This window comes from Panulirus ornatus, chromosome 65, assembly GCF_036320965.1.
Source record: "Panulirus ornatus isolate Po-2019 chromosome 65, ASM3632096v1, whole genome shotgun sequence".
NCBI lineage: Eukaryota > Metazoa > Arthropoda > Malacostraca > Decapoda > Palinuridae > Panulirus > Panulirus ornatus.
In genome coordinates, this window is record NC_092288.1 from 7,138,664 (window position 1) to 7,166,453 (window position 27,790).

General features: G+C 38.8%; 1 protein-coding gene across 1 annotated transcript in view; it reads left to right on the forward strand.

Annotated features, from left to right (window-relative positions):
• Window positions 1–8,698: 8,698 nt before the first annotated feature.
• Window positions 8,699–27,790, forward strand: part of P5CDh1 (delta-1-Pyrroline-5-carboxylate dehydrogenase 1) — a 33,644-nt gene continuing 14,552 nt past the window's right edge. The window contains exons 1-8 of the mRNA XM_071657752.1: window positions 8,699–8,803; window positions 13,916–13,995; window positions 14,358–14,511; window positions 15,922–16,042; window positions 18,454–18,575; window positions 21,323–21,494; window positions 22,915–23,102; window positions 26,710–26,932. Coding sequence (XP_071513853.1) covers window positions 8,760–8,803; window positions 13,916–13,995; window positions 14,358–14,511; window positions 15,922–16,042; window positions 18,454–18,575; window positions 21,323–21,494; window positions 22,915–23,102; window positions 26,710–26,932 — 1,104 coding nt within the window. The 5' untranslated portion in view covers window positions 8,699–8,759. The remainder of the gene's footprint in view (window positions 8,804–13,915; window positions 13,996–14,357; window positions 14,512–15,921; window positions 16,043–18,453; window positions 18,576–21,322; window positions 21,495–22,914; window positions 23,103–26,709; window positions 26,933–27,790) is intronic.

Genomic DNA, 27,790 nt, shown 5'->3' on the forward strand with positions numbered 1-27,790 from the left:
TCAGCTCCCTCATCACTCCATTCATATTTATGTTAAAAATCACAGGAACAGCCCTGCCTCACACCAACATGTATACTGAAACTCGTTTAACTCGCCATCCACTCTTACACATGCATTTGCTATTCTATAGAAGGCTTTCACTCCATTCAGCAGTTGTTCTCCTACCCCATATATTCTTAACACGTCCCATAAAGCATTCCACTCAGCTTCATCACATGCTTTCTCCAGAGCCATAAAAGCTGCATGCAGTTACTTTTCCACATTCATTTTCACCACAAAAGTCTTGTCTACCTTTCCTAAATCCCTTTGCTCCTCACTCATTCTGTATTCAGTCACGTCATCACTGTACCAATCAACACTTGTATACACTTTTCCTGTATACTGAACAGAGTTATTCCCCTAAAATTGCTGAATACATCCTTAGCACCTTTTCCTCTGAATACAGCAACAATCATAGCTTCACCCAACCCTCAAGCACAACTTCCTGTTTCCATGCTGAATTATATATCAAGTGCATCCACTCGTCACACTTTCTTCTCCATACTTAGCATGTCAGCCGTAATCCCATACACCCCAGGTGCCTTCCCTACCTTCATCCTCATTATCACACCTTTTTACCTTTCTTCTTGCTATAGGCCTATGCATTTGTATCATTTTCCTTCCATCCTTCACACCCATACATGTATATGGAGTGATAATATGGCATATACTGGGCAACATGAACTCATTGGACTGAACTAAGGCATATGAAACAGCTGGGGAAACCATAGAAATATCTGTGGCGTCTGTTTGTGGATAGGGTGCCATTGTTTCGTTGCATTACACCTGATTATATATATATATATATATATATATATATATATATATATATATATATATATATATATATATATATATATTTTCCCTGGGGATAGGGGAGAAAGAATACTTCCCACGTATTCCCTGCGTGTCGTAGAAGGCGACTAAAAGGGAAGGGAGCGGGGGGCTGGAAATCCTCCCCTCTTTTTTTTTTTTTTTTTTTTTTTTTTTTTTTTTTTCCCAAAAGAAGGAACAGAGAAGAGGTCCAGGTGAGGATATTCCCTCAAAGGCCCAGTCCTCTGTTCTTAACGCTACCTCGCTATCGCGGGAAATAGCGAACAGTATGAAAAAAAAAAAATATATATATATATATATATTCATTCATTATACTTTGTCTCCCGCGTCAGCGAGGTAGCCCAAGGAAACAGACGAAAGAATGGCCCAACCCACCCTCGTGTGTGTACATTTGCTTTGAAGAATGTATGTGAGAAATACTTAGAAAAGCAAATGGATTTGTATGTAGCATTTATGGATCTGGAGAAGGCATATGATAGAGTTGATAGAGATGCTCTGTGGAAGGTATTAAGAATATATGGTGTGGGAGGAAAGTTGTTAGAAGCAGTGAAAAGTTTTTATCGAGGATGTAAGGCATGTGTACGTGTAGGAAGAGAGGAAAGTGATTGGTTCTCAGTGAATGTAGGTTTGCGGCAGGGGTGTGTGATGTCTCCATGGTTGTTTAATTTGTTTATGGATGGGGTTGTTAGGGAGGTAAATGCAAGAGTTTTGGAAAGAGGGGCAAGTATGAAGTCTGTTGGGGAGGAGAGAGCTTGGGAAGTGCGTCAGTTGTTGTTCGCTGATGATACAGCGCTGGTGGCTGATTCATGTGAGAAACTGCAGAAGCTGGTGACTGAGTTTGGTAAAGTGTGTGGAAGAAGAAAGTTAAGAGTAAATGTGAATAAGAGCAAGGTTATTAGGTACAGTAGGGGGTTGAGGGTCAAGTCAATTGGGAGGTGAGTTTGAATGGAGTAAAACTGGAGGAAGTGAAGTGTTTTAGATATCTGGGAGTGGATCTGGCAGCGGATGGAACCATGGAAGCGGATGTGGATCATAGGGTGGGGGAGGGGGCGAAAATTCTGGGGGCCTTGAAGAATGTGTGGAAGTCGAGAACATTATCTTGGAAAGCAAAAATGGGTATGTTTGAAGGAATAGTGGTTCCAACAATGTTGTATGGTTGCGAGGCGTGGGCTATGGATAGAGTTGTGCGCAGGAGGATGGATGTGCTGGAAATGAGATGTTTGAGGACAATGTGTGGTGTGAGGTGGTTTGATCGAGTGAGTAACGTAAGGGTAAGAGAGATGTGTGGAAATAAAAAGAGCGTGGTTGAGAGAGCAGAAGAGGGTCTTTTGAAGTGGTTTGGGCACATGGAGAGAATGAGTGAGGAAAGATTGACCAAGAGGATATATGTGTCGGAGGTGGAGGGAACGAGGAGAAGAGGGAGACCAAATTGGAGGTGGAAAGATGGAGTGAAAAAGATTTTGTGTGATCGGGGCCTGAACATGCAGGAGGGTGAAAGGAGGGCAAGGAATAGAGTGAATTGGAGCGATGTGGTATACCGGGGTTGACGTGCTGTCAGTGGATTGAATCAAGGCATGTGAAGCGTCTGGGGTAAACCATGGAAAGCTGTGTAGGTATGTATATTTGCGTGTGTGGACGTATGTATATACATGTGTATGGGGGGGGGGGCCATTTCTTTCGTCTGTTTCCTTGCGCTACCTCGCAAACGCGGGAGACAGCGACAAAGTATAATGTATAATATATATATATATATATATATATATATATATATATATATATATATATATATATATATATATATATATATATATATTGCCTTCCAGCCCCAGGAGTCCCATCTTTATCAGGCTCCTGCAGCACTCAGGAAGCTAGTCATGACCATCGGCTGGGACCACAGGTCATAAAGTGTCATGTATTTGAGTTGTGTCCGGATGGCAGCTGAGCAGTAAGTTTTTTTTTTTATTATTATTATTATGGTAGTCCATCATAGGCATGAAGAGTCTTGGGGTCCTTGGATATATTGAAACAGTTTGTGATGGGCGATGTCCAGAGCGTAATCGGGAGCGTGACTCCTCTTCGTTTGGGTTTTTTTGATTGGAGTATGTCAGGTGAGGTAGTAAGACTGAGTTGGGAGGTTAGCTATTTAATGCTTGTCGGTTTGTCTCGGTGTGTATATGTTTGGTCGGTGTTATATAAATTTGTTGGGGGGATCTGTGAGTATAAGGTTGATGAAGTGTGAGGCAGGGATAAGCTGTTTATTTCTACTAAGGCGTTGGTGGTTCGTTATGGAGTGCCGTGGGTGGGAGGGATCTATCATTCTCGCATACAATTGATTGCTTTGAGTATGTTGTGGCTAACGTAAATGGTTCTGCTAAATTTTGGAGCTTAAGAATGGGGACTTTAGTTAACACCTGTTTAAAGGTGTCGGATGCTTGCTTGTGCTCTGTTCCACAGAAATGTTTCAATTTTCCTCAGCAGGCTTGTCATTGACACAACTATGTTAGCAGATTTGTTTGCAAACCCTATATAATCCGGCTAGGCCTACGAAGGAAAATTTAACATCATCGACTTGGGCTTGGGAAGTTCCATATCCTATGAAACTATTATCAGGTCTTTATTAATACCTTTTTCGTTGACTAGCCAATATCAATGGTTTCATCAAGAATGAACCACTCTGTGAACTTTATCATTGAACCAATCTTTTCAGTCTTTCATATACCAGCTTAGAGGAACACAAAGAACTTACAGGGAAGGTTCAGAAAAGAGCAATAGTGATGGTATCAGAACTAAAAACCAATTTACAGGGAAAAGTTTGAAGCCTTTAATTTATCCCTGAGACCATCACATTGAAGGGGGGGGAAAAAAAAAGGAAATGTGTAAAGAATTAAAGAGTATATTTGAGCTAATGAGAAGTGATCTCACTACTCGGGGAAACAGCAAACAAGAACAAAAACAAGGTATGGTACACAGCAGGGCGTGGGAGCTTCCCTGCTGGGGAGGCCGGGGTCTTTGACATCCAACAGTCTGTAGTTCTCAGCCCTTCTCCCACTTGTTGTGAACGCTCCACTCAGCCACTTGTGGAGCAAAGGTCAGTTTTATTTTATTTACCGCGCCAAGGTCGTTACCAAGTCATATCGTTGCTAAGCCGACTCTTCTGTGCTTATCTGCATAACATTCTTGCATGAAGCTGCGAGTCTCTATGCATACTGGACTTAGTTGTAGTTGCTTCCATGATCGCTACGATAACATTTCTTAGGGAGTGTTCAGTTGCAATTAAAGCTATATGGATGGCTCTTGCCAATGACAGAACTGGCGTATCTTTAACCACTAGGATGCCCTATTAGGGGCGTGTTCATTGAATATTTTTTAAGCTGAGATTAACAACTGGGTTTGACTGGACCGACTACTGCAACCAGTATTCAAACCTATGCTCTCGACCATAGGCGGCCTTGTGAATTCCTGGTCAGGAACGCTGTTGCACTACGTTAGTCCATTTATGTCTACCTTACTTGGTACACATCGTGTTTAGTTCAAATATATAATAAATTCAGTGTAAACAGAGCTTAGGTTTTAGAGTGTGTGAGTGTGTACACACCAAAGTAAAAGATGTAGAACTTAAAGTTGATATGGTTCACCATGAGGATAAAACTCTTACGCAAACAAATCACATACGTAGGCAATCGCCAGTTAGAGAGGTACTACCGTTTGGGTAACGGGAAGATGAGTAACGGCTGAGTCAGTACTACAATGACCTTGGCAATGACTGCTGTGAGTTCATATCCCTGTCTTTTCATTGTGCCTCGCATGGGGTTACTAGGATTTAGTTTAAAAACACTCCGTTTTACACATAACCCTTCACAGCTAAACGCATAACAGAGGTAATGTTCAAAAGATGGAGCTCCAAAAGTGTACAACTCTCTCCCTTTATTGAAACTACCTTGCAAAATGCCTTTTCGACGGAATCTGTGGAAAATTAGCCGAAAGTAAGTCAGAAAGGGGAAAGCAGACCGACGCCAAGTTAGCAACATGCCGTTTATGCATCCCACCCAAATTATCTCAAGCAAACTTATAGTAACTGATAAAGAAATTAAGGTTATGATACGAAATTAAGGCAAATACATATAGTGAACCAAAGAACTGAGACCATTAACATTCCGCTAATGAAAATATAAAGAATTGCGTACGAAGTAGCAACTGCTTTGTGCCACCGGCCTTATTTAAAAAGATTTTCTTTGAAGTTTGAGGCACATGAGTGGTTTTGATTCACCCCAATCAAGTGTTAGATTTATAGATTTTTAGTGATATATGGTGAAACGTCTCTGTAGTGTTGGGATAAAAGGGTGTTTTCAAGAACGAATTAAAGAAAGTGTAACCCGTACATGCTTGGGATTGTAGTTTCAGATGAGGGACGTATCCAAGACGATGAGGGACGACGAGAGCATCCTCCCCTTGTCTAAGTTTTACATTATACAATAAACTAACCCCAATAATAATGACATTTTATTTAGGCTTACAATTAATATTCTAACCCCTTTTAATCCCTCGAAAGGAAAAATCATTATTTTAAGCGTCTGTGCACTTGTATTTTTTTTTTTCGTGTCCCAAGTGTGCATCTAAAATTCATATAGCTTTGGATGAAGTTATTAAGAATCTGCGCCAGATTTTAGCTCACTGTATGTTGGCCTTGAAGGCCGTTCTGGAGCCACTAAGAACCCCCTTTACCGCCAGTATTGTGCGAGTACGGTAGTGAGGCAGGACTGTGTTAGCAATTGTGACAACAGCTCGGCTGAAGTGTTGCTCTTTCTGTCCTCTTCCCATTCCCTCAAACACTCTTCCTTCAAAAGTTTTTATTTTAATGAAATATTCAACCATTATAGAAACTCCAGCATGTGTATTATTTCCTGTGAGGATTATTCCCTCGCATTTTAGTACAGATCAAAACAGATATTTGATAACCACAATCAGCTCCCTGGTTACAGAAGGAGTACAACGGTGCTGCATATGACGCATGATACTGGGAAACAACACACTTGGAGCTAAATGTATATCTGAGTCTGGCCGAGGTTTTAAGCGACTGCGTCTGGGACTTCAAGGTCACTTTGAGGCCACCTACTCTTTATAGATTATGATTAGTTCACTACACACATTCAAAATAGAAATTAGCAGACTCAAGTTATGATGACGGTACCTCTTGACTCAAGGGTAACAGAGCTCAGCCGTAAAGGCCAACAGTGGCTACCTTTCAAAGTTACGATTTACAACAGCTTCATGTAACACGTAGAAACCCCAGATTTTGTATGTAGGTACTTTAGAATCCGGAAAGATTTTAAGCTGCCCCATGTTGGCCTTGCAAGCTGTTTTGAAGCCATCAAAGGCCATTGTTGCCTTATTGACTGGAAGGACCACGTGAACAGTGATGGTCCTCTGTAATCCCTCAGTACCTTGAGGAAATTATCTTTCAGCTGAGTGTAATCAAGAAAATATACTAACATCTCTGGGTGATTCGAGAGCATTGTTGTTTTGCTTTAAATGTGATTCATGACAGACACAAAAGTGAAATTTAAAGTGTCACGACCTGACCCGCTGAACCACTTGAAGTACACGAGGAAAGGCACACTCATTGTGTACGTTGCCCTTATAGTGAAAATAAGAAATCAGGAAGGCTTATAAGTTACAAGAGGATGCTTTGAAGATGTTATTATATATGTAGGATACCAAAAGGTGAGAGGAAACTAAACTAACATGTAACGAGAAAGGCCTAGCACTGTAGTAGGCTTTGCAAACAGGTACAGAAAAACTGCTAAACAGGATATAAAATTAAAACCAGTGATGATTATAACCCATCCTATGTCATTCCACTGCCATTGTTCCATTTACTGGCATATGTCTACTCCCAGGTGTCTAAAATACTTCACTTTCTCCAGATTTTCTCCTTGCAGTCTCACACCCCAACTAACCTGTTATTCAAGAAATTATTTTACTGTTAATATTATCACTGCTTTCACATCAACACACAAGCACACTTGTCCAGACCCAACTCGCGCTCGACCTTGGATACGAGTCCACTAATTTTATTCTGTAAACTCCTTGGAGGTCACTCTAGCTCAGTTCTTATCACAATTAATTTAATTTACACATTCTCTGTTCTACGTCACCGATGTGTTTCAAAATGATCGTGCATATAAGGGATTGGTGATTTTCCTTCTTAGTTCATGTGTAAAATCTGGTGGTGGTAAAAGTGTGCATCATTACTGTGCATTTCTGCCTAACATAGGTTTATCATACATCATTGGTAATTGACTGCAAACCTTTAGACAAAGTTTGAGTACACTTTATTTCTTGATGCACAGTGAATTTAGTCTCATTTTATGAAACATTGCAGAGCTGCCAATTTGCAGACAATCTTTGCTGGTCCGTGACTAAGACCATCTTTCCAGATGCCTCTTAGCCTAATAATGGAATATACTTTAAGTTGATTTGGGATGCGTTACATATTAAGGCTAAAACTAATCCTCGGATGTCTGAATTTATGAGACTCATCGACAAAGTGTAATAAATGGCTAATAACGTCTTGTATGCAAATCTTGCACCGTATATCTTGCTCCATAGTGTAATTTTGATAACGCACCGCTTGTGAATCTTGGCTCTGTGTTAAATGGATAATATCGCACCATTAAACATTACCATGTAAGCTGTAAGCATGGCTAAGTCACCTAATTCTTTCATTACGTGTTATAGTAACCTTATGATTTATGCTATATTTGTATACTCATTCTAGTTTGTCTACATATACGTGCACAGCCAGTTACAGCTACTATTACCGTGGTGTAGGCACTAAACCATAATGTAAATGTGCTCCTATTTCTCTTGAGAATTAACTATTGAAATCTCATTCAGACAGCTTGAATTTCAAAGTGTTCTTCATTTCATATATCGCTGTGGCACTGATGTTTCTGTATCAAGATTACAGTAAACACGCAAGGAACAGACTGAATCCTGAGGTATCTTCTGTCGTTAACAAAGAAGCCTTGCATCTTACGAGCTGATAAAGAAGCAATTTCAGTCACGTTGATACTTTCCTGTATAAAGTATTGCTTTTCATGTGTTTGATTTTACGTAAAACAGAGCTAGTGACGCCAAGGTATAAGAATTCTTCATCAGTTCACCTAGATGAGCGTTATTCTTTTTGGTAATGGACCGAAAAATCTTGAAAAGATATGACAAATTCGCTTATTTCCTTATCTTCTTTCACCGTTACTAAAAGAATGTTTAAAGGGTTGGGGATATTTACGCTTTTTTCTTTTTGTAGCTAGTTTAAGGAGCGATTGCCGAAAAATATGAATATCACTCGCATAAGATAAAGTGGGGAAATGACGTAAGGAAATATGCTGATTTGTTGTTTCCCCATGGAACTTGTTAATACAATCAAATGGTTTTAAGGACTTAGAGTTTTCATTAATAGATTGATTACATCTTTTTTGCATTTGAATATATAACACTACTGTATGCGGTCTTTACAGATGAAAAACAAGTCATGAAAGAATAAAGATAATAAAATCGTACGTAAATGGCTACATTACCAGCGTTGCATTAATGATCCAGGAATAAAAGAAAATGAACGAAGGTTATAAAAAATATTCCTAGAAGTGATAACGGAGTATCCATTCACCGCCAAATAGAAACATTAAGTAGTTGTCTGTTTTTCATACATAATTGAAAGAATATTTAGACCAAGAATCGTATAGATGTCACACGCTGGAGAGGAAATATATCAATCAGATTAATAAAGAGTTTTCCCATAATTGGCACCTCTACGATGGTGGGAGTTGCGCACACGAGAGACGCAGCAGCAGACGACACAGTTCCCCGTCAGCTGTGAGGTCGCGATGATGCACTGCACGAGATCTACGCTTTTCGTCCCTTTCCTAAGGTAAACATAAGTGATGCTGAATATTGGAGAAGTATTTTCAGCCTTGCGTCAGCTGTCGTGGATTTTGATAGTGGCGAAAGCCTTCCTTTCATGTGGAGTTGAGGGGAAAGCGAGGGGTTTGGCTGAGATAAGTGGTGAGGTTGACATACAGGACAGTTGCCAAGTGCCGGCGGTCGCTGCCTGGCTGAAACAAGTGGTGGGATGAAACCGCTATGCTGAGCCCCCCTTAATTTTTTTTTTTTATCAGGAAATACATTAAATATCGGTATCAGATGTAGATGATTTGATAAGTTTTACACAGTTTTAGATGTTTCTTAATCGCCACGGACTCGTTGGTTTATTTATGTGCGTGACCAACGGTGGTAGGTGTAGGTCTGGTTTCTAGGGTTGGTTGGTTAGGCAGCTGACCTCAGGTCTTGCTGACGAATGTTTATAATGCCGCAGAAACTAGATTAACAGATGCCTATATAATGTAGGGTTAAGTGTTCATCGGGAAAGGTTTATGTATTCACATATTGTCATACCTTGAGGGGCTTTTGCTCATGTTTTCCAGCTGATCGCTGGCGACAGTTTTCAGACATGCTCCCCTGACATATATTGCATGTTCAGCAGGTCACTGGAATAGGAACTCTGCTGTAATTTGGAAGTATGAGTGACGTCAGTTGATGTCAGGTGTTCCTATTGTCATGCTCCGTGGATAATAGGGTGTGAGACATACGGCGGGAAGGGGTGAAGAATATTCTGGTCATGTCACATTCAGATGGAATATTTTTAATTTCTTCAGACACAGGAATCATAGAAGTAGCGAAGGAGATCGATGTTGTACTGTCCGCTAGAAGCTTCTTTGTGTTTTATCAGATTCTGAAGCTCATTGTGGCTGTACCATCCAGAGAAAGCGTACCTGATATGTAGTAATTACATATTTTTTGTTGCTCTTTTTCTCTCTCAGGTCCGCGTGATACCTTGGGAATACGACACATGGGGAATTTATGGGAATATGTAGTCATACAGGTTCGTCTAAATATATATATTTCTAACTATAAGTTAGAACGTATTCTCACATTTGAATGTAGTTACTGCCTATATTTTATAGTTCGTAGGTAGATGACAAATGAATAAATATCTAGTTTCTCCTTAGGGATTCAGCTCTTTTTACTAGATGACCACTTAACACACCGCGGGCTCCAGACAGACTGTAGGAAGCTCGAAACCAGCATCTGCTAACAATCGTTTCCATATTAAGAAAAAACTTAAAAAGTGGCTTTTGTGATGTGTCAGCAATCTGTTCATGTGGTCAATGCTATATCGATTCGCGGTATAGTAGTACAAAGTATATGGTAGTATATAGGCAGATGAGTCTGTAACGGCTAATGTGAAGCGGTTAGAAACAGTCGGTCTTTTTTTTTTTTTTCTTCCATGGTGTAAAGTACTGGTCGACAACCCCCTCCCTGCCTAAGCCACTGGAAACAGTGTCAAGCAACTTTCACTTGAACCCCAGATATCTAACTTACTGCAGAATGGTAAATATCAACCTTGTTACCTATTTATAAAGTTTAAGCCATGAATGTAAGGCAAGTTTTGATGTATATATTTTTCTTCAAATTTTCGTTGCATTCTCTTCCCACATTCATATTCTTGGGGTAATTTAATCGATTTCAAAATGTGTCCAGTGGTAAAAGAAAGGATTATATTGTACAGCGACATGTCAGACCTGTTCAGTTGTCTTTATGTATGTGTAGGCTGATATAACATATTATGCTGAAGATGCAGTAACGTTGAAGATGGAATGCTACCTCTGCTCTTGTTTCAGATGTTAGGAATTATTTTTGTACATCACTCAGGCTAACGATGGTTCAGGTTAAGCATCTGAATGGTTTTCTTTGTTGATAATTGTGCAACTAACTAGTGTTTCCTTTTTCATGTTTCATTGTCCTTCATGTCTGAAAATGTTAAAAATAAATGCATAACTAAATGTTAGGTTGAAGTAAGTTTACACAACTAAATGGTAGGTTGAAGTAAGTTTAATGTTAGATTGGCCCATCAAGCTTCACTGTTACTGGTCTTGTAACGCTTAAATTAGCGTTAGCTGCGTCATTGGTTCATTAGTTGTGACCTTCATCTAGTGGTTTGGGAAGCAAAAAATTACATCTGTGTTGTGTAATCATGACGAGGAAGCTCTCCTGACATCACTTGATTCACTGCTTATGGATTCCGCCGATTACACTGCATTTGGATTGCCCCTCCGATTTCGATAGGGCAGCATAGATGTCGCAATTTCCCCACTTTTTCTTTGAACCTAGAAATTAGACAAGACCTCAAGGGATGGAATGTAGTCCGACTTGATCATCGAGTGTTGATGCGGTGTTGATGCTCTGTTCAGGTATTGTGTGTGTTCTGGTAAACTTCCATAGTTCTTGGAATTAGCAAAGCATCATCACCCGACCGTGTTTTTCCTGGTATAGATTACATATCAGTTACATAAATATTGATCGCATATAGCGCCACATGAGAAGCCGTGGTCACCATGGTTTTGACTTTGGTTCATCGCTAAGCGCGTCTGCTTAGAGACAGCTTGAGCTGAAGTTCCATTTTTGTAGATTCCTTGTCTTTCCATTATGTGATTGTTTAGTCTGTTTTTAAGGTTTGCTTCCTTTTACTTCAGAACAGTCCATATGAAGGTGATTTGATAGATGAAGCAGTGTAGTATTGTAGTTCGGGAATCACCCTTGAACTTTATGGAGAAAGACGGTAAATATTAACAACGGGCGATTACAACTTGAACGAGTTAGCGGCTCTGGAACCTTTACTGTTGTTATATGTCATAGGGTGAATTATTCTGTTGATTGTATTTACTTCTCTTGCTCATGACACCTCATAAGTTGGGCACAACTGTCATGCATCGTCTCGTATGATGAATTGACAATGGCATGAACTTGGAGTGGAAATCACCGTTGGTTTACCCAAGGCACGCACACATGGGGTGCTGTTCCCTCAGGGCCACGCACGGTCTGCCAGTAAGACCCGTGTTCTATCGTAATTTGACTGTAAGCGAAGGTCTCGCCGTCAGTCACTTAGTGAAAGTTCTCCATCAGAAGGTGGGTAGCGAGGACTTACAGGGTTGTGTGGGCTAGCAGAGCGAGTAGTTAAACCAGAATGACGATTCGAACAAAAAGGGAAGGGGTTTGAGTTAGAGGGGATATGAGTGAGTGCAGGGGTAGAGACAAAGGAGGTTTTGCCATGTATCTCGGCTGGTTTGTTAGGCTTAGGCAGTCTCGTATGTAAGCGCGGTAGAAGCGAGTGTTTCTCAGGAATGCTAACTAGGATTTGTACTAGGAGAACCAGGAAATGGTCAGGTGTAACTTTAATTTGTTTGCGAGATTTATCGCCATAAAGGTAGCCTATATTTGATATTGGAAATTAAAGGTAAATATGGACATATGAATGGGATGTATTCCTGTTTTTGTGTATGCACTTGTACAGAATAAATCTTAAATGCTTACATATGCATGTGGCTATAATTATGGGTATATCTGTAAGAGTGGTTGTAACTGTTGGTATGTTACGGGTGTGTGCAGAAAAAAAGTGATCACAGAACCTTCTAGCCTTAAAAGAACGAAGAATACGAGGTGTTATGGTGTCTAATGTTTGAAAGGTCCAGAAGAAATAGTTGAAAATGAACATACAATACCCGCGAAGAGATCACAACTTTGAGTATTGAAAAGGGGGAGGAAAAAAAAGAATGTGATGAAATTGCTTCACAAATAGAGCAGTTGAAAAAAGGAATTATTTACTAGGTGTTGTATGTGCCAGAAGCATTCATAATTTTAGATAAAGTTATGGTGATGCTATAGGTTTATTGCTCAATCCTGTAGAAATACCATCTGGTAAGAATCTAAGAATATGCACGTATGTACCTGGGAGTGTGTATGCACACAGGTGTGCACATGAGGGCACATGGGTTATGAATACCCATTAAGTGCAAATATTTTTACATGCATTTCATTTCTGCCTCAGGATTCCCTTCTGTAAAGGCCCCTCAGTGCTTTTATAGCATTAAAACCCATGGTCAGAATCTTAGCACATGAAGCTGCTTAAAAGACTAATGTAGATTAGGTCTCCATGAGCAATGCTCGATGTCATTGCTGTGATTTTATAGTGGTTATTTTTTTTCAGCTTTTATTTATGAAGTGTTACCCATCTGTCTTCTTTATCTCAGTTATGATTAGTTATTACATCAGTGTTTTTATTGGTTGACAGTGCATATCCTTCATCCATCATCTGTTGTAAGTTACAACTTCATGTGAGGGAATGATTACTCAGTAAATCTGTTTCACTAACTTAAACTGATACTTTCTTACTAGAAAGTAAATGTACAAGTTATGGTACATGTTTATATATTGACTACAGAACACATCTTAATGTCATTACAACCTGATGGTAATGGCATGGTTTACGGGACCTTCCATTTGACTGGCCTCCCTTACAGAAACGTTTGAATTTGCCCATATGCCCACTGCTGTAGAGATCCTCCCAGAAGTCAAATTTCATAATTCTGTCTGTTGTTGCCCAGCATACGTTAAAAGTTTCCTTAACAAAAGAGTGCTTATGTGTATGGTATTGTTCTAGAACTTGCTGATAATCTTAAAGGTATATTCTCTTACACTTTGGAGCAGTCATGAGTGTGTCAAGAAAGGCCTTTTTTGAGGCTTATATTTAATGCTGTTGCTCATTTTGATGCTGCTGTATTTCATTGCATGAAAGCACGAATAGGGATGCCGTTAACTTTTCTTCCTGAAAACCTGGATTATTCAGCAGATGCCTAATATGTGTGATATCAAAGATCATACTCAGAGGGCTTGATATAACTTTTCCATTTACAAATGGGTTCATTGGTTTATAGGGCAGATAACATAAACCATTACACTTTTTTTTTTCTAAACTAATTTTTGTGGCTGATTTTATGGCTCAGTAGAAAATGTATTTTATGTCTGTATTTAGTTTGTCTTCCCATTCATGCAGAAAAGTGTATTGATTTTACTATTTTTGATTATTTTTATTTAGTATTCATCCCTTATTTTTGTTTTCTTTTTCATAGTGTGAATTTCATTCCAGGCTGCAAGCCAGGACTCTGTCAGCTGTTGTCAAGGATGTGCCTCTTACAGACTTCAAAGTGGAGAATGAGCCACTTCTTGGTAAGTTGATTCTAGAGATGACATGATTGTGTAGGTCAAAACGGTGTATTTATGGGCATTTATAGTACTGATAATGTATTATTCATGTATGTATCTTCATAGTGAAATTGGAATGTTACTGGGCTCCTCCTGCTCAGTTATACTATGAGTGAAAAGTTACCTTTGGGGAGGCTGGATCATTGGTAGTACAGTCTTGTCAAAGAACTTCTTACTCCTTGGACGCCTACATTTCCCTGCTATTGGATGTTAAAGAAGAAAGTTTCCATAGTTTGTACATGTCAAAACCCATTATTTTTCTTGCTCCTTTCAATTAATGGTCATGTTGTTATTGGCCTGACATTGTTTTCCTCTACACTTCATAGGTTACCTGCCTGGTAGCCCAGAACGGGCTGAGTTGGAGGCTGCCATTGCTAAACATGAATCCCAGGTGGCAGATGTACCCATCATGATTGGGGACCAAGAATACCGTACAGATCTTGTCCAGCATCAAGTTATGCCACATAAGCATTCTCACAAGTAAGTTTCACAGGCTTGATCACTGTTGGAAAGGATGATAGGGAGGGGCATGATAACCACTCGCTTGTAAATTCTTACAGTGCCACAGTTAAACACAGCTGTTCTAGAGAACACACAAACACTCATGATGCATTAATATAGAATTAGCCACCAACCAATCACACCTCTGATCTGAAGTCATGAAAAAACTGCACAAATTTCACACAATTTTTTTTCACTTATCCTCACCCCATCAATATTCCTTGTGCATGTAAAACCTCAAAGAACTCTCAAATAATTGAACTTGATAACATATTAATTCTCTACATAAAATGCCGAGGCTCAAATGCAGCACAAGCTCTCACAGGTACCTTCCTCTGCTGGCTGTACAGCAAACATTTGGAAACTTCTCAAAGTACCCATCCTGAAACCCTCCAGGCCCTTTAACTGTTACTCCTCCTGTTGCCCTTTATCACTACTATCATTGATATCCATACATCCTGAAAAAATTATCAACATCAGAATCATGGAAGATGTACCTCTTTTGCCCTCACAGCATGGCTCTAAACCCAGTCATTCCAATACTATACTACACACGTATCTCACTCAGCAATTCTTGGATGGATTCAAATAGCCATAACTTACCTCTTGCACTTTAATAGTGGAAGATGTCAACAAAACATTTGTTATTTATGAAAGTTAGACCTTGGACATAACAAGCAGTGATATATTGGATCAGTATTTTTGATATTGAGTGGTGTCCAGAATGCATACAAAGTAGTGGCATTCATACATGCTAGGGGTTTACAATTTCAAACAAGTGTGTGTTCAGTTGGGAAGAATATGGAACTGTGTTGGGAGGAAGGATTTTAGTGCTTTTAAAGTCGTAATAGTATGATTATGTTTTGTCATTATCATATTTGTTGAGTATAGGCTGTTAAAGTGCAAAGCAGAGGTAAAATTTGTGTTCCTACTTAAGGGTTGGTGGTTGGTTATGATGTGGCTTATGTTGGCGGGGGGGTCTGCTATTCTTCTTGCAAAGTTTTGAGCACTAAGCATGTGAAGTGAGTTTGTATTGCCTAAACATATGAATTTGGAAAAAAATAGTTTTCAAATTTTTAGATATCTTTTTGTTGCTGAAAATTATTGAATAACTGTTGATATCTCACTTCTTACATATTCTGCAGGATCACATCAAATGTATTTGTATATATGTATTGTGTGTGTGTGTGTGTATTGGTATATATGTATATTAATATTTGTTTATACATGTTTGCCATTTCCCGAATTGATAAGGTAGTGCGAGGAACTCACAAAGAATGATGGATGTGCAGGAAATGAAATGCTTGATATGAGATAGTTGGAACACTTTTAAAAGAAAATGGTATCTTGAAAATGTATATAAATTCTTATGGGCTTGTCATTCCTCAGGCTGGCCAAGTTCTACTATGCTACTTCAGACCTTGTACAGAAAGCCATTGACACTGCCGTGGCTGCCCGTGCAAACTGGGAGCGTGTTCCCCTCAATGAAAAGTTTGACATTTGGCTTAAGGTGAAGTTACTTGGCTGTTTTACGGAAATTTTTATTTTTTCCAACAGCAATATTCAGATCAGTTATGTACATAACTCATACACTACTCCATAGCTTTTATATGTAGTTATATTCACCTTTTTTTATTCGTAATATACTTCTGATTAAATAAAGCTGTAATGTTTTAGGACCTGTTCTATGGCAGGATAGGGCATCTTGATTTGTTTTTTATGCATTCAGCAAAAATGCCATGAGTGTGTTTTTTCCCTGTGAGGCAGGGTAGTGCCAGGAATGGATGAAGGCAAGCAAGTATGAATGTGTAATTCATGTGTATATATGTATATGGCTGTGTATGTTGATATGAATATGTATGCATGTGTATACCGCATCATTCCAATTCACTCTATTCCTTGTACGCCTTTCACCTTCCTGCATGTTCAGGCCCCAATCACTCAAAATCTTTTTCACTCCATCTTTCCACTTCCAATTTGGTCTCCCACTTCTCCTCGTTCCCTCCACCTCTGACACATATATCCTCTATCTTTCCTCACTCATTCTCTCCATGTGACGACCATTTCAAAACGCCCTCTTCTGCTCTCTCAGCCACACTTTTTATCACCACACATGTCTCTTACCCTATCATTACTTATTCAATCAAACCACCTCACATCACATATTGTCCTCAAACATCTCATTTCCAGCACATTCCCCCTCCACCGCACAACTCTATATACAGCCCACGCCTTGCAACCATATAACATTGTTGGAACCACTATTCCTTCAAACATACCCATTTTTGCTTCCCAAGATAATGTGCTCGACTTCCACACATTTTTCAACGCTCCCAGAACTTTCGCCCCCTCCCCCACCCTATGATTCACTTCCGCTTCCATGGTTCCATCCGCTGCCAAATCCACTCCCAGATAGCTAAAACAATTCTCTTCCTCCAGTTTTTCTCCATTCAAACTTACCTCCCCATTGACTTGACCCTCAACCCTACTGTACCTAAAAACCTTGCTCTTATTCACATTTACTCTCAGCTTTCTTCTTTCACACACTTTACCAAACTCAGTCACTAGCTTCTGCAGTTTCTCACCTGAATCAGCCATCAGCGCTGTGTTATCAGCAAACAACAACTGACTCACTTCCCAAGCTCTCTCATTGACAACAGACTGCATACTTGCCCCTCTTTATGTATATATATATGTAAATATACACATATGTGTGTGTGTGTGTGTATATGAGTAGATGGGCCATTCTTCATCTGTTTCTTAGCACTACCTCACTGACACAGGAAGTAGCAATCAAGTACAATAGATAGAATATAATGTGAATAGATTTAGATATATGTAGATAAGAGCCTGAAAGTTGATATGCAGCAGATGGAACCTTGGAAGTTGAAGTGGGCTATAGGGTAAGGGGACGAAGGTCTTAGATGGAGTGAGGAGTTTGTGGAAAGAGGAGTTACTGTCTGTGAGGGCAAATATATATATATATATATATATATATATATATATATATATATATATATATATATATATATATATATATATATATATTTTTCATACTATTCGCCATTTCCCACTTTAGCGAGGTAGCGTTAAGAACAGAGGACTGGGACTTAGAGGGAATATCCTCACCTGGCCCCCTTCTCTGTTCCTTCTTTTGGAAAATTAAAAAAAAAAAAAAAAAATATATATATATATATATATATATATATATATATATATATATATATATATATATATATATATATATATATATATAATGCCCATACATGTAAGTCTGATGGTATAGCAGTTCTGAGTGTTGAATGGATGTAAGATATGGGCCCTAGATAAAAAGAAAATAGTATGGAAGAGGGTGGATGTGATGGAAATGAATTGCTTGAGGATGAGAGAGCTTGGGAAGTGAGTCAGTTGCTGTTTGCTGATGACACAGCGCTGGTGGCTTATTCAGGTGAGAAAGTGCAGAAGCTGGTGACTGAGTTTGGTAAAGTGTGTGAAAGAAGAAAGCTGAGAGTAAATGTGAATAAGAGCAAATGTGAATAAGGCTGTGGATGTTTGGGTTTATGTTTCAGTGTTTTCAATGTGTCAGTAGAGAGTGTATATGAGAAAATGAGCTTTCCTCAGTAAAGCTGGAAATGTTGAACAAATTGGGAAAATTTTTAGTTCTCTACATTTATGTATATATATATATATATATATATATATATATATATATATATATATATATATATATATATATGTATATGATGAATTTAGATTGTTACATTTTATGTTTCTTATTGTTGCACTTGCACTCTTGCTAAAGGGAATATATGTATTAATCCAGCTTACCAATAATTTAGCACAAACCCTTTTCTTGCAGGATGACTATATGAAATATATACTTCTTCCATTATGTGTAACTAATATAATAATTATTGTTAGGCTGCAGATCTGATGGCAGGGAAGTACCGACAAGACCTTAATGCTACCACCATGTTAGGTCAAAGTAAAACTGTCATTCAAGCGGAAATTGATTCTGCTGCGGAACTTGTTGACTTTTTAAGGTACTGAGTAAGATTATTCTTGTTTTTTGGTTTTTATGAAAATCATTCCTTCTCTGTAATCACTGTCTTGATAAAGTAATTTGATGGTGCAGTTGCTGATGTTGCAAAATCTTTTTACCAGTTCCTCTTTGTTGTTTGTCATTGTGTAACCACTTCACTGTCTTATCTATAGCTCATGACTCCCATCCATACAATAATGTTTGGATTACTATACCTTCAAACATACTCATTTTTGTCCTCCCAGATAAAGATCTCTCTTTTCACACATTTTTCAGTGCTCTCAGAACCTTTGTCCACTTGTCCACCCAATGACTCGCTTCTGCTTCCATGGTTCCACTTTTTGCCATGTCCACTCCCAGGTATACTTAGCTAAATCTAATAACCTTGCTTTTTTTTGCATTTTACTCTCAACTTATCCTTGCATACATGCTTCCAAACTCAGTCCCTAACTTATGCAGTTTCACACTCGAATCACCAATTCAAGTGTTGTATCAGCAAACAACAACTGAGTCATTTCCCAGGTCCTCTATCCCCACAGACTGCATACTCACATTTACCTCCCACATCAACCCTTCCATAAACAAATTAAACAAACATGGTGACATCACACACCACTTTTGTAGACTAACTTTTACTTGGAAACTTTCAATCTCCTGTCTTCCTCCTGGCACATATGCCTTACACCATTGATAAAAACTTCTCACTTTTAGCAGCTTTCCTCCCTCATTGTATATTCTTAAGGCCTTCCTCACAGCATCTCTATCAACCCTGTCATATGCTTTCTCCAGATGCATGAATACCACTTACAGATCCATCTGTTTCTCTTAAGTATTTCTCACACATTCCTCAATGCAAACACCTGGTCCACACAACCTTTACCACTTCTGAAACCATGCTGTTCTTCCCCAGTCTGATGCCATGTACTTGCTTACACTCTCATAATCACTACCCTCCCATACAATTTACCAGATACAATCAACAAACTATACCTTTGTAATTCTTTGTTGCCCTCTTGTGGACCCTCTGTATTACCACTTTATGCCTCTTTAGGTGCATTGACCAGAGTTGAGCAGCATATTAAACCTTAAGCCTTATGTAGGATAGAAACAGCTTTTTGAATTTTAACTTATCCATATACTTTAAATCTATTTTGATATTTGCCCATGGGCTGTTTATCTCCTTAATTATTCTCCTAATGTAGGACTCTGGTAACAGTTTAGGCATGATTTCAACTCACATATATCCTTCACATACAGAATCCTGAAGCTTATTTCATGCTAGATAATACTCATGTTGAGGCTTTCTTTCACTTTCTCCTAGTCTCATTACTTTACATATGTTTGGGTTACATTTCATCAGTGATGTAACAGGCCAACATTCAAGCCTTTTAGGCCCACTTGTGAGCTGAAGTGGTTCTCCTAGCTTTTCACATCCCTCAAGACCTTTGCATTATATGCAAATGTATTTGTGTTGGTCCATATCATCGATCAAAAAGAGCAATGGTCCTAGTACAGAACCCTGTGGCACTCTGCTTGTCACCTCCACCCACTTAGAGAAGGCTTCCATGACATGCATCCATTGTTCTCTTTCACTGAGATAATCTTTTGTTCATTGAAGGGATTTTCCTCTTATTGCTGCCTATTGCTCCAGCTTCTTAATTGGTCTCCCATGTGAACAGTGTCAGATGCATTCTGGCTGTCCAAATGTAAACAGTCTACTTGACTTTCTTGTAGAAATCTAAGAGGATTGTTACACATGACTTTCTTTTCATAAAGTTATGCTGTTTCTCGCTTAGGTGATTTCCACTCAATAGAGTCATCCACTTGCTTTCTAATAATCTTTTCCAGAACATTATACACCACATTGATAAGTGAGACCAGCCTGTAGTTCAGTCCTTGTACATGGTTTCCATTTCTTCAAAACTGATTTTTATGATCTTGGGTAAGTTACAAGCCTTCATGTAGGTTGGTTTTAGTTACATTAAGTAAGGTAATGTTACAGTAAGGGATAAATATGCATATACTGTAATTCATGGTTTAATGAAATATTTGATTCCCATATTTCTTTAATTCAGTGCAGCTTTGTGAAATGTTCAGTAATTTAATGTTAGGTTATGGACAAAATGATAATTGGAATACCCTCATGTCTGTTTCACATTGTAGAAGATGGCTCATAATGGTATGAGTTGAGGGATAGCTGGAAATCTTTCCCTCTTCTATTATCTCCTTCTGAAAGTTGGAACAGAAGTAGTAAAGCTACTTGACAGGTGTGAAAAGGGTATTTGTTATCAAAAGAATATATTAATCATTGTTGGTTGATTGAAAATTGGACTAACTCCGTCATATGCTGATGAACTATTTAGATTGTCATTTGGCTGAATTAGTGTTTTGTTATTTAACCAAATGCCAGTATTTTAGCCAGATAACACCAGGACAGGCATGGTAGTTAGATGACACCTTGTTCAGAATGTGGTCATATCACAGATTCAAGTATCCACTGTCATCTTGATGAACATAGTTTATTCTCTATCTCTGTTCCTTTATCCAGATGATAGTATATGTAATTCCACTTTTCATTCTGTTTTTCATATGAACACAACTATAGTATGTTTTTCTTCACATAAGTCATAATTGTTTTCTAGTAACCTGACTGGATTTCTTCTTATTTATGGGTGTAATTACGTATGAAATGTCAAGTATGTTTTTGTGATTAGGGATAATTGATTTATTTTTAACTTATTATTACAGATTTAATGCTCTGTATGCCAAAGAAGGGGCTAAATGGCAGCCAAGAAGCCCAGAACCAAATGTAACTGTTAACAAACTGAGACTGCGTGGCATGGAAGGTTTTATTGCAGCCATATCTCCCTTCAATTTCACTGCCATTGGAGGGAACTTGGCTTTCACTCCAGCAATGATGGTAATTTCCTTTTGTATTCCCAGTGTACAAGGCCATACACCTGTGAATGCATGATTTAAAAAGTTTCCCCATGAAAGCCCAACCAGAAAAACCCAGATGGAGTCGATGTTAATCTTGTTCAGCTGGGCTTGGATGAGTATCATGTGCCCATTGTTCTTAACTTGTATGATGGCCCAGGGATATTTCTTTTACAGTGGAAAACAATGCAATGATACAGAGATAAAAGTTTGTGCCTAATTATTAGGCATACTGATGGTCTGCCTTTCTAAGTACTTGGTATGAAAATTTTGAAAAAGCAGATGATGTACTACCATATTCTCCAAACATGAAAGTATTGGGTAAGTGTACAGTATGGTGCTGCAGTTAATTTTTTGACATACAAGTTGCTTGACATACAAAAGAAATTGTAAAAGAAACACAGTTCATGCTTACTCTGCATTGCAGACTTTCAGATGCTCCACATTCCTCTATTTTTTTTTCTATCATATTCGATGATTGACCCACAACTACCTTCTTGAAAGGGTCCTGGAGTTACTCCATTTACCTAAAGCCTTCATCATCACATTTTTCAGTAAATATCTGTTTGATATCATCTTCATTGTGAGTGATTTCCCACCTGTAGCTGAAGCACAGTATTCAGGAGGTGATGTAAAACAAGCCTGATACCTCTCCCTCTACCTCCCAGTCACCCTCATTCCATCTCATCCCACTCCTGCAGTGCCTCAAACCTACTTCATTGCCCTTTTTTAGTGAGTTTTCATTAGATACTGTCTAAATTACATTAGGACAAAGTGTGATATAGTGGTATGAAGCTGTTTCCGGTATAGTCCATCCATTAGAGTTAGATTAAGAAATTTTTAGTCATGAATGTATTAGCATGGGTTTCATTTGCTCTGCTCATGTTTTAGTTTGTAATGGGGTGTCCAGGAACATAATTGTAGCATACCATGGTATAGGTGTTGATGAAATTTCTAAAGAAATAATGCATTATAATCTTTCTGTTGAACAATATGACTATATCTCACTTCAGATTTCATCCAATGATAGTATATTTCTTTCATAATTGGAAAATTGTATAAAGGAGGAATAGTTTGTAGATTCACCCATCCTATGGTTAATGGTTTTTTTCGGTGAGCTTGCTGATTATCATTAGATGTATGAAGGAGGAATGATTGTTAGATTCACACCTTCCATGATTATTAACTTTTTGAGTAGCATACAGATTACCATTATAGGTTAAGTCCACCACTCGTCTCTCAAATTATGTTTTGATTCATCCATGTGCTTCTCCAAAGTCCAGTTATAACTCAGTTCTGCTTTCATGTAGTGTCATTTACTTCAGTGAATTCTTAAGAGAATAGTAAAGAAAAAATTGAGAATTGATTGGACTAAGTATAGATTTAACGTTTTCATCACCTAGGGTAATGTCGTTGTATGGAAACCTTCTGATACTGCTGTATTGAGCAACTTCACCGTGTACAAGATTATGCGGGAAGCTGGTGTACCAGGCGATATTGTGAGCTTTGTTCCTGCTGATGGGCCAGTATTTGGAGATACAATAACCAAATCCCCCAATTTGGCAGCTGTTAACTTCACTGGCTCTGTTCCGTATGTTGATACATTGTTTTATTGCAGTGCGAATGAGAAGAGAGTGTTGAAAGTAAGTGATTTTGGAAAAGAGTCTTGTTTGAAAAGATATGCGGAGAGATTAAATGTATGATTGCAAAAAGTGAAAGTAAAGTAAGTTAGGGAAATGTGTGAGAAATGGTAGATGTGTAGGGAAGCAGCTCTGATGTGTGTAAGAGAAGTGTAGGGTACATGGTAAGTGGAAGGTGGGTATGTGAGGAAAAGTAGTGAATGGTAGGATGACATAGTTAAGTTGATAGTGAAGGAGAAGAGATGTAAGGGCATTACATAAAGGGGAAAATTGTGAGTAATTGGGAGGTGTACAAGAGAAAGACGCAAAGGTAAAGAGGGAGATGAGGGGGCTGAAAAAGAGGGCTGATACGATTTAGATTAAGTATCAATTAGCTTCAGGGAGAATAAGAAAATGTTTTAAAAGGAGGGTAATAGTAAAAGAAAAGCAAGAGAACCAGTGGGAACATCAATGAAGGGGGAGTGATAACTGACAGATATGAGGTGAAGAGGAGATGGAGTGAGTATTTTGAAGGATTGTTGAATGTGTTTGATGGAAAGATGGTAGACATGGGATGTTTAGGTTAGGGAGGTATGTGAAGTGAGAGAGTCATGGCAAGTGATGTGGATAAAAGAGCAGAGAGTAATATCCTTGCTTAAGATGAAATATGACAAGGCAGCTCAAGTGAATGGCATTGTTAGTTGAAAATTTTAGGAAGGTATGACTGTTGTTGATCGGTTATTTGCTCAAGCATTGATGGATGGCTGTACTATGTCATTTTGCGAAGGTATGAGTGAGAAAGGTGGAAGCTCTAATTTCAGAGGTTCAAGTTTGTTGAGTGCAGGTGGTAGGTTGTATGGAAGAGTGGTGATGGAGAGTATGGTGGAATGCACAGAGCATCAGACTGGGGAAGAACAATATAGTTTCTGAAATGGTAGAGGTTGAGTGGATTGGATTAGGTGTTTGCTTTGAAGAATATTAGTGAGAAATTCATTGAGAAACGGGAGGATATGGAGGTGGGTCTTATGGGCCTGGAGAAAGCATATGATAGGGCTGATGAAGAAGCTCTGTGGAAGATGCTTTGAATGTATGATGTGGGAGGAAAGCTATTAGAAGCACTGAGGTGAGGGTAGAGTGTTTTAGATGCCTTGAATGGATGAAGCAGCGAATGGAACCATAGGAGCTGAAATGAACCACAGGGGCAAAAATCTTGGGTGCATTGAAGATTGTGTGGAAAAAGGTCACTGTCTTTAAGGGCAACGATGGATGTCTTTGATGGTTTATTAGTTCCATCAGTGATGTATGGATGCAAAGTATGGGCCTCTGACAAAAATTTAAATGATGGTGTGAATGTGTTAGAGATGACAAAAGATGGTTCAAGGAGGGTTGAATGAATAAGAAATGGTAGGGTAAGAAATTAGTTGTAGAAAGAGGAGTATGTATGAGAGAGAGCTGAACAGTTTGTGTTGAAATGGTTTGGATGTTTGGAGAGGATGACTAAGAGGGTATACATGTCAGAAGCTGAAGGAACAGGAAAAGGCAAAGCCAAGGAAGAGGTGGAAGGATGAAGTGAAAGATGCTTTGAAGGCTCATGCCTTGAACATGCAGGATGGCTCAAGACACGCAAGGGATAAAGCAAATTGATGTGTTGGTGCGTATAGGAGATTATGTACTGTCACTGGGTTAAACCATTGTATTTGAAGCAGATACAGGAATCATGGAAACATCTGTGGGGCATGAGTATGGATAAGGGGCTCTGGTTTCGATGTATTATGCACAATAGCTACAGAATGGATGTGAGCTTATGAGGTCATATCTTGGTGTGCTCCTGACATTGCTTCACTGATGTAGGAAATGGCGAACACGAATGAAAAAAAATTTATATTAAGATTAGGTGCTGATATTCTCAACGTTTGAATTTAGTATATCAAAATTTTTAATTTCATTGCTGTTTGGGTCTAATAAAGTTTGATTTCTTTGAGGAAAAATCGTGGTATATGTTACTGTTCTATTTATGAGATAATTATGTAACTAGTATTATATTTGCATCTTTATTAATTTTTGGGGCAGTTCTTCCTATTGATCAGTGGAAAGTCAGATGGGTATATCCATTAGAATCTTCTGTGTTCAACAGATAACCTTTGGAATGAAGGATGGATTTATTATTTATTTATTATACTTGATCACCATTTCTCACATCAGCAAGGGAGCACCTGGAAACAGACGAAGAACTTGGATGCTAATATTTTTTTTCTTACATATTCACCATTTCCTGCATTAACAAGGTAGTGTTAAGAACAGAGGAGTGGGCCTGAGATGGAAAATCCTCATTTGGTGCCCTTCTCTGTTTCTTCTTCTGGAAAAGTAAGATATACATAAATACCCATACATGCATATATACATACATACGAACAAAGGGCATATGAACACTTACATATGCATATCAACATATACACATATGCATACACATGCATACACAAACATATACATATATACTCGTGTACATATTTATACTTGCTTGCCTTCATCCATTCCTGGTGCTTCCCTACTCCACAGGAAACAGCATTGCTTTGTTGAGGTAGTGCCAGGTAAACAGACAAAAAAGGCCACATAGGTTCACCCTCATTCTCGAGCTGTCATGTGTAATGCACTGAAACCACAGCTCCCTTTCTATAGTTTACCCGAGACATTTCAGATACCCTTGTTTGGTTCATTGATAGCACGTCAACCTGGTATACCTGCATTGTTCCAGTTCACTCTGTTTCTTGCTCACCTCTCACCCACCTGTATGTTAAGGCCCTGATTGCTTAAGATCTTTTTCACTCCATCCTTCCACCTCCACTTTGGTCTCCCGCTTCTTGTTCCCTTCACCTCTGACTCATATATCCTCTTTGTCAATCTTTCCTCACTCATTCTCTCCATTTATCCAAACCATTTTAACACATCCTTTTGCTGTCTCAACCACACTCTTTTTATTTCCACACATCTCTCTTACCCTTTCATTTCTTACTTGATCAAACCACCTCACACCACACATTGTCCTCAAACATTTCCTTTCCAACACATCCATCCTCATCCATACAACCTCTTCTATAGCTCATGCCTCGCAACCATATGGTATTGTTGGAACTACTGTTTCTTCAAACATAGCTATTTTTGCTCTCGGAGATAATGTTATCTCCTACCACACATTCTTCATCGCTCCCAGAGCCTTCGCCCCCTCCCCCACCCTGTGGCTCACTTCTGCTTCCATGGTTCCATTCACTGCTGAGCCCACTCCCAGATATCTAAAACACTTTTCTTCCTCCAATTTTTCTCCATTCAAACTTACATCCCAATTAACTTGGTCCCTCAATCCTGCTGAGCCTAATAATCTTGCTCTTATTCACAGTTTCTAAAAGTGGAAACAGAAGGATGTATAAATAGAAACTTAAATTTCACATAGGTTAAACTGCAGCATGTGGCTTCATGCTTAACTGGCAAGAAAAATAGATTTTGTGAAAAAATCCTTTTTAAGAATGTGGTGTAGCAGTCTATCACTTTATCATAAGACAGTCACTGTGTATTACTTTTCTGCAGAACCTTCCAGCGATTATGGGCTCAAGTAGGACAGAACTTAATAAAGTTTAGAAATTTTCCACGCTTGGTGGGTGAATGCGGTGGCAAGAATTACCACTTGGTACATCCATCTGCTGATGTCACGTCTGTTGTTAATGGAACTATTCGCTCTGCCTTTGAGTATTGTGGACAGAAATGCTCAGCCTGCTCTCGTGCCTACATTCCAGAATCATTGTGGTCAGAGGTAAGAGTGTATCTTGTGTTGCTTATGTACATGACAATAGAGATGGAATGTGTTGTGCTTGTCAGCTGGAGATTGGATATGTGCAGTTGAGGCTGTTGTTTGTCTGTTCTGCATATTACCTAGAGAAACCAAAAATGACATTCGTAAATATATGTAGGTTTGTGGGTTTATTTTCTTTGGGAGTTAATTTTGTACTAATTGATTTCAGGGTCATGAGGGAAGTAATGGATAACAGTGATTGCATCAGTATACATGGGGACTTTGACAGACTCCAAAGTTGGTCTGATAAATGGTTGATGAAATGCAGTCAGATTAATTGCAGGGTAAAGGAGATTGGACATAAACAAAAGAACACCTTAGTGAGATTGTCACTAAGCAAGAAATCAGCCTCAGGTATCTATGTGTTAAAGAAGCCTGAGGGTTAACACTGCTTAACTAAGTGATAGGAGTTATAAAGATGCTTTGTGGTAGGTGTAAAAGATATATGGCCTGGAAAGAGGGCTAATAGAAGCAGTGAGTAGTTTTTTCCAAGATTAAGGCAAATGTGCAAGGAGGAAGAGAGGAGGGTTAATGGCTCCAAGTGAGGGTGGAACTACAGCACAAGTGTGTGATGCCACCATGGCTGTTTAATCTGTTTATGGGTGAGGTAGGGAAGGAGGTGAATGCATGGATTTTGTAGAGGGGGCCACTGCAGTCTGTCAGGGATGAGAGGCCTAGTAGGAGAATCAATCAGTGTGTCCTGATGATACAACACTGGTGGCATATTCAAGTAAGAAACTGCAGAAGCTGGTTTCTGAATTTGGGTAGTGTGTGAAAGGAGAAAGCTGAGTGTGAATGTGAATGAAATCAAGGTTATTA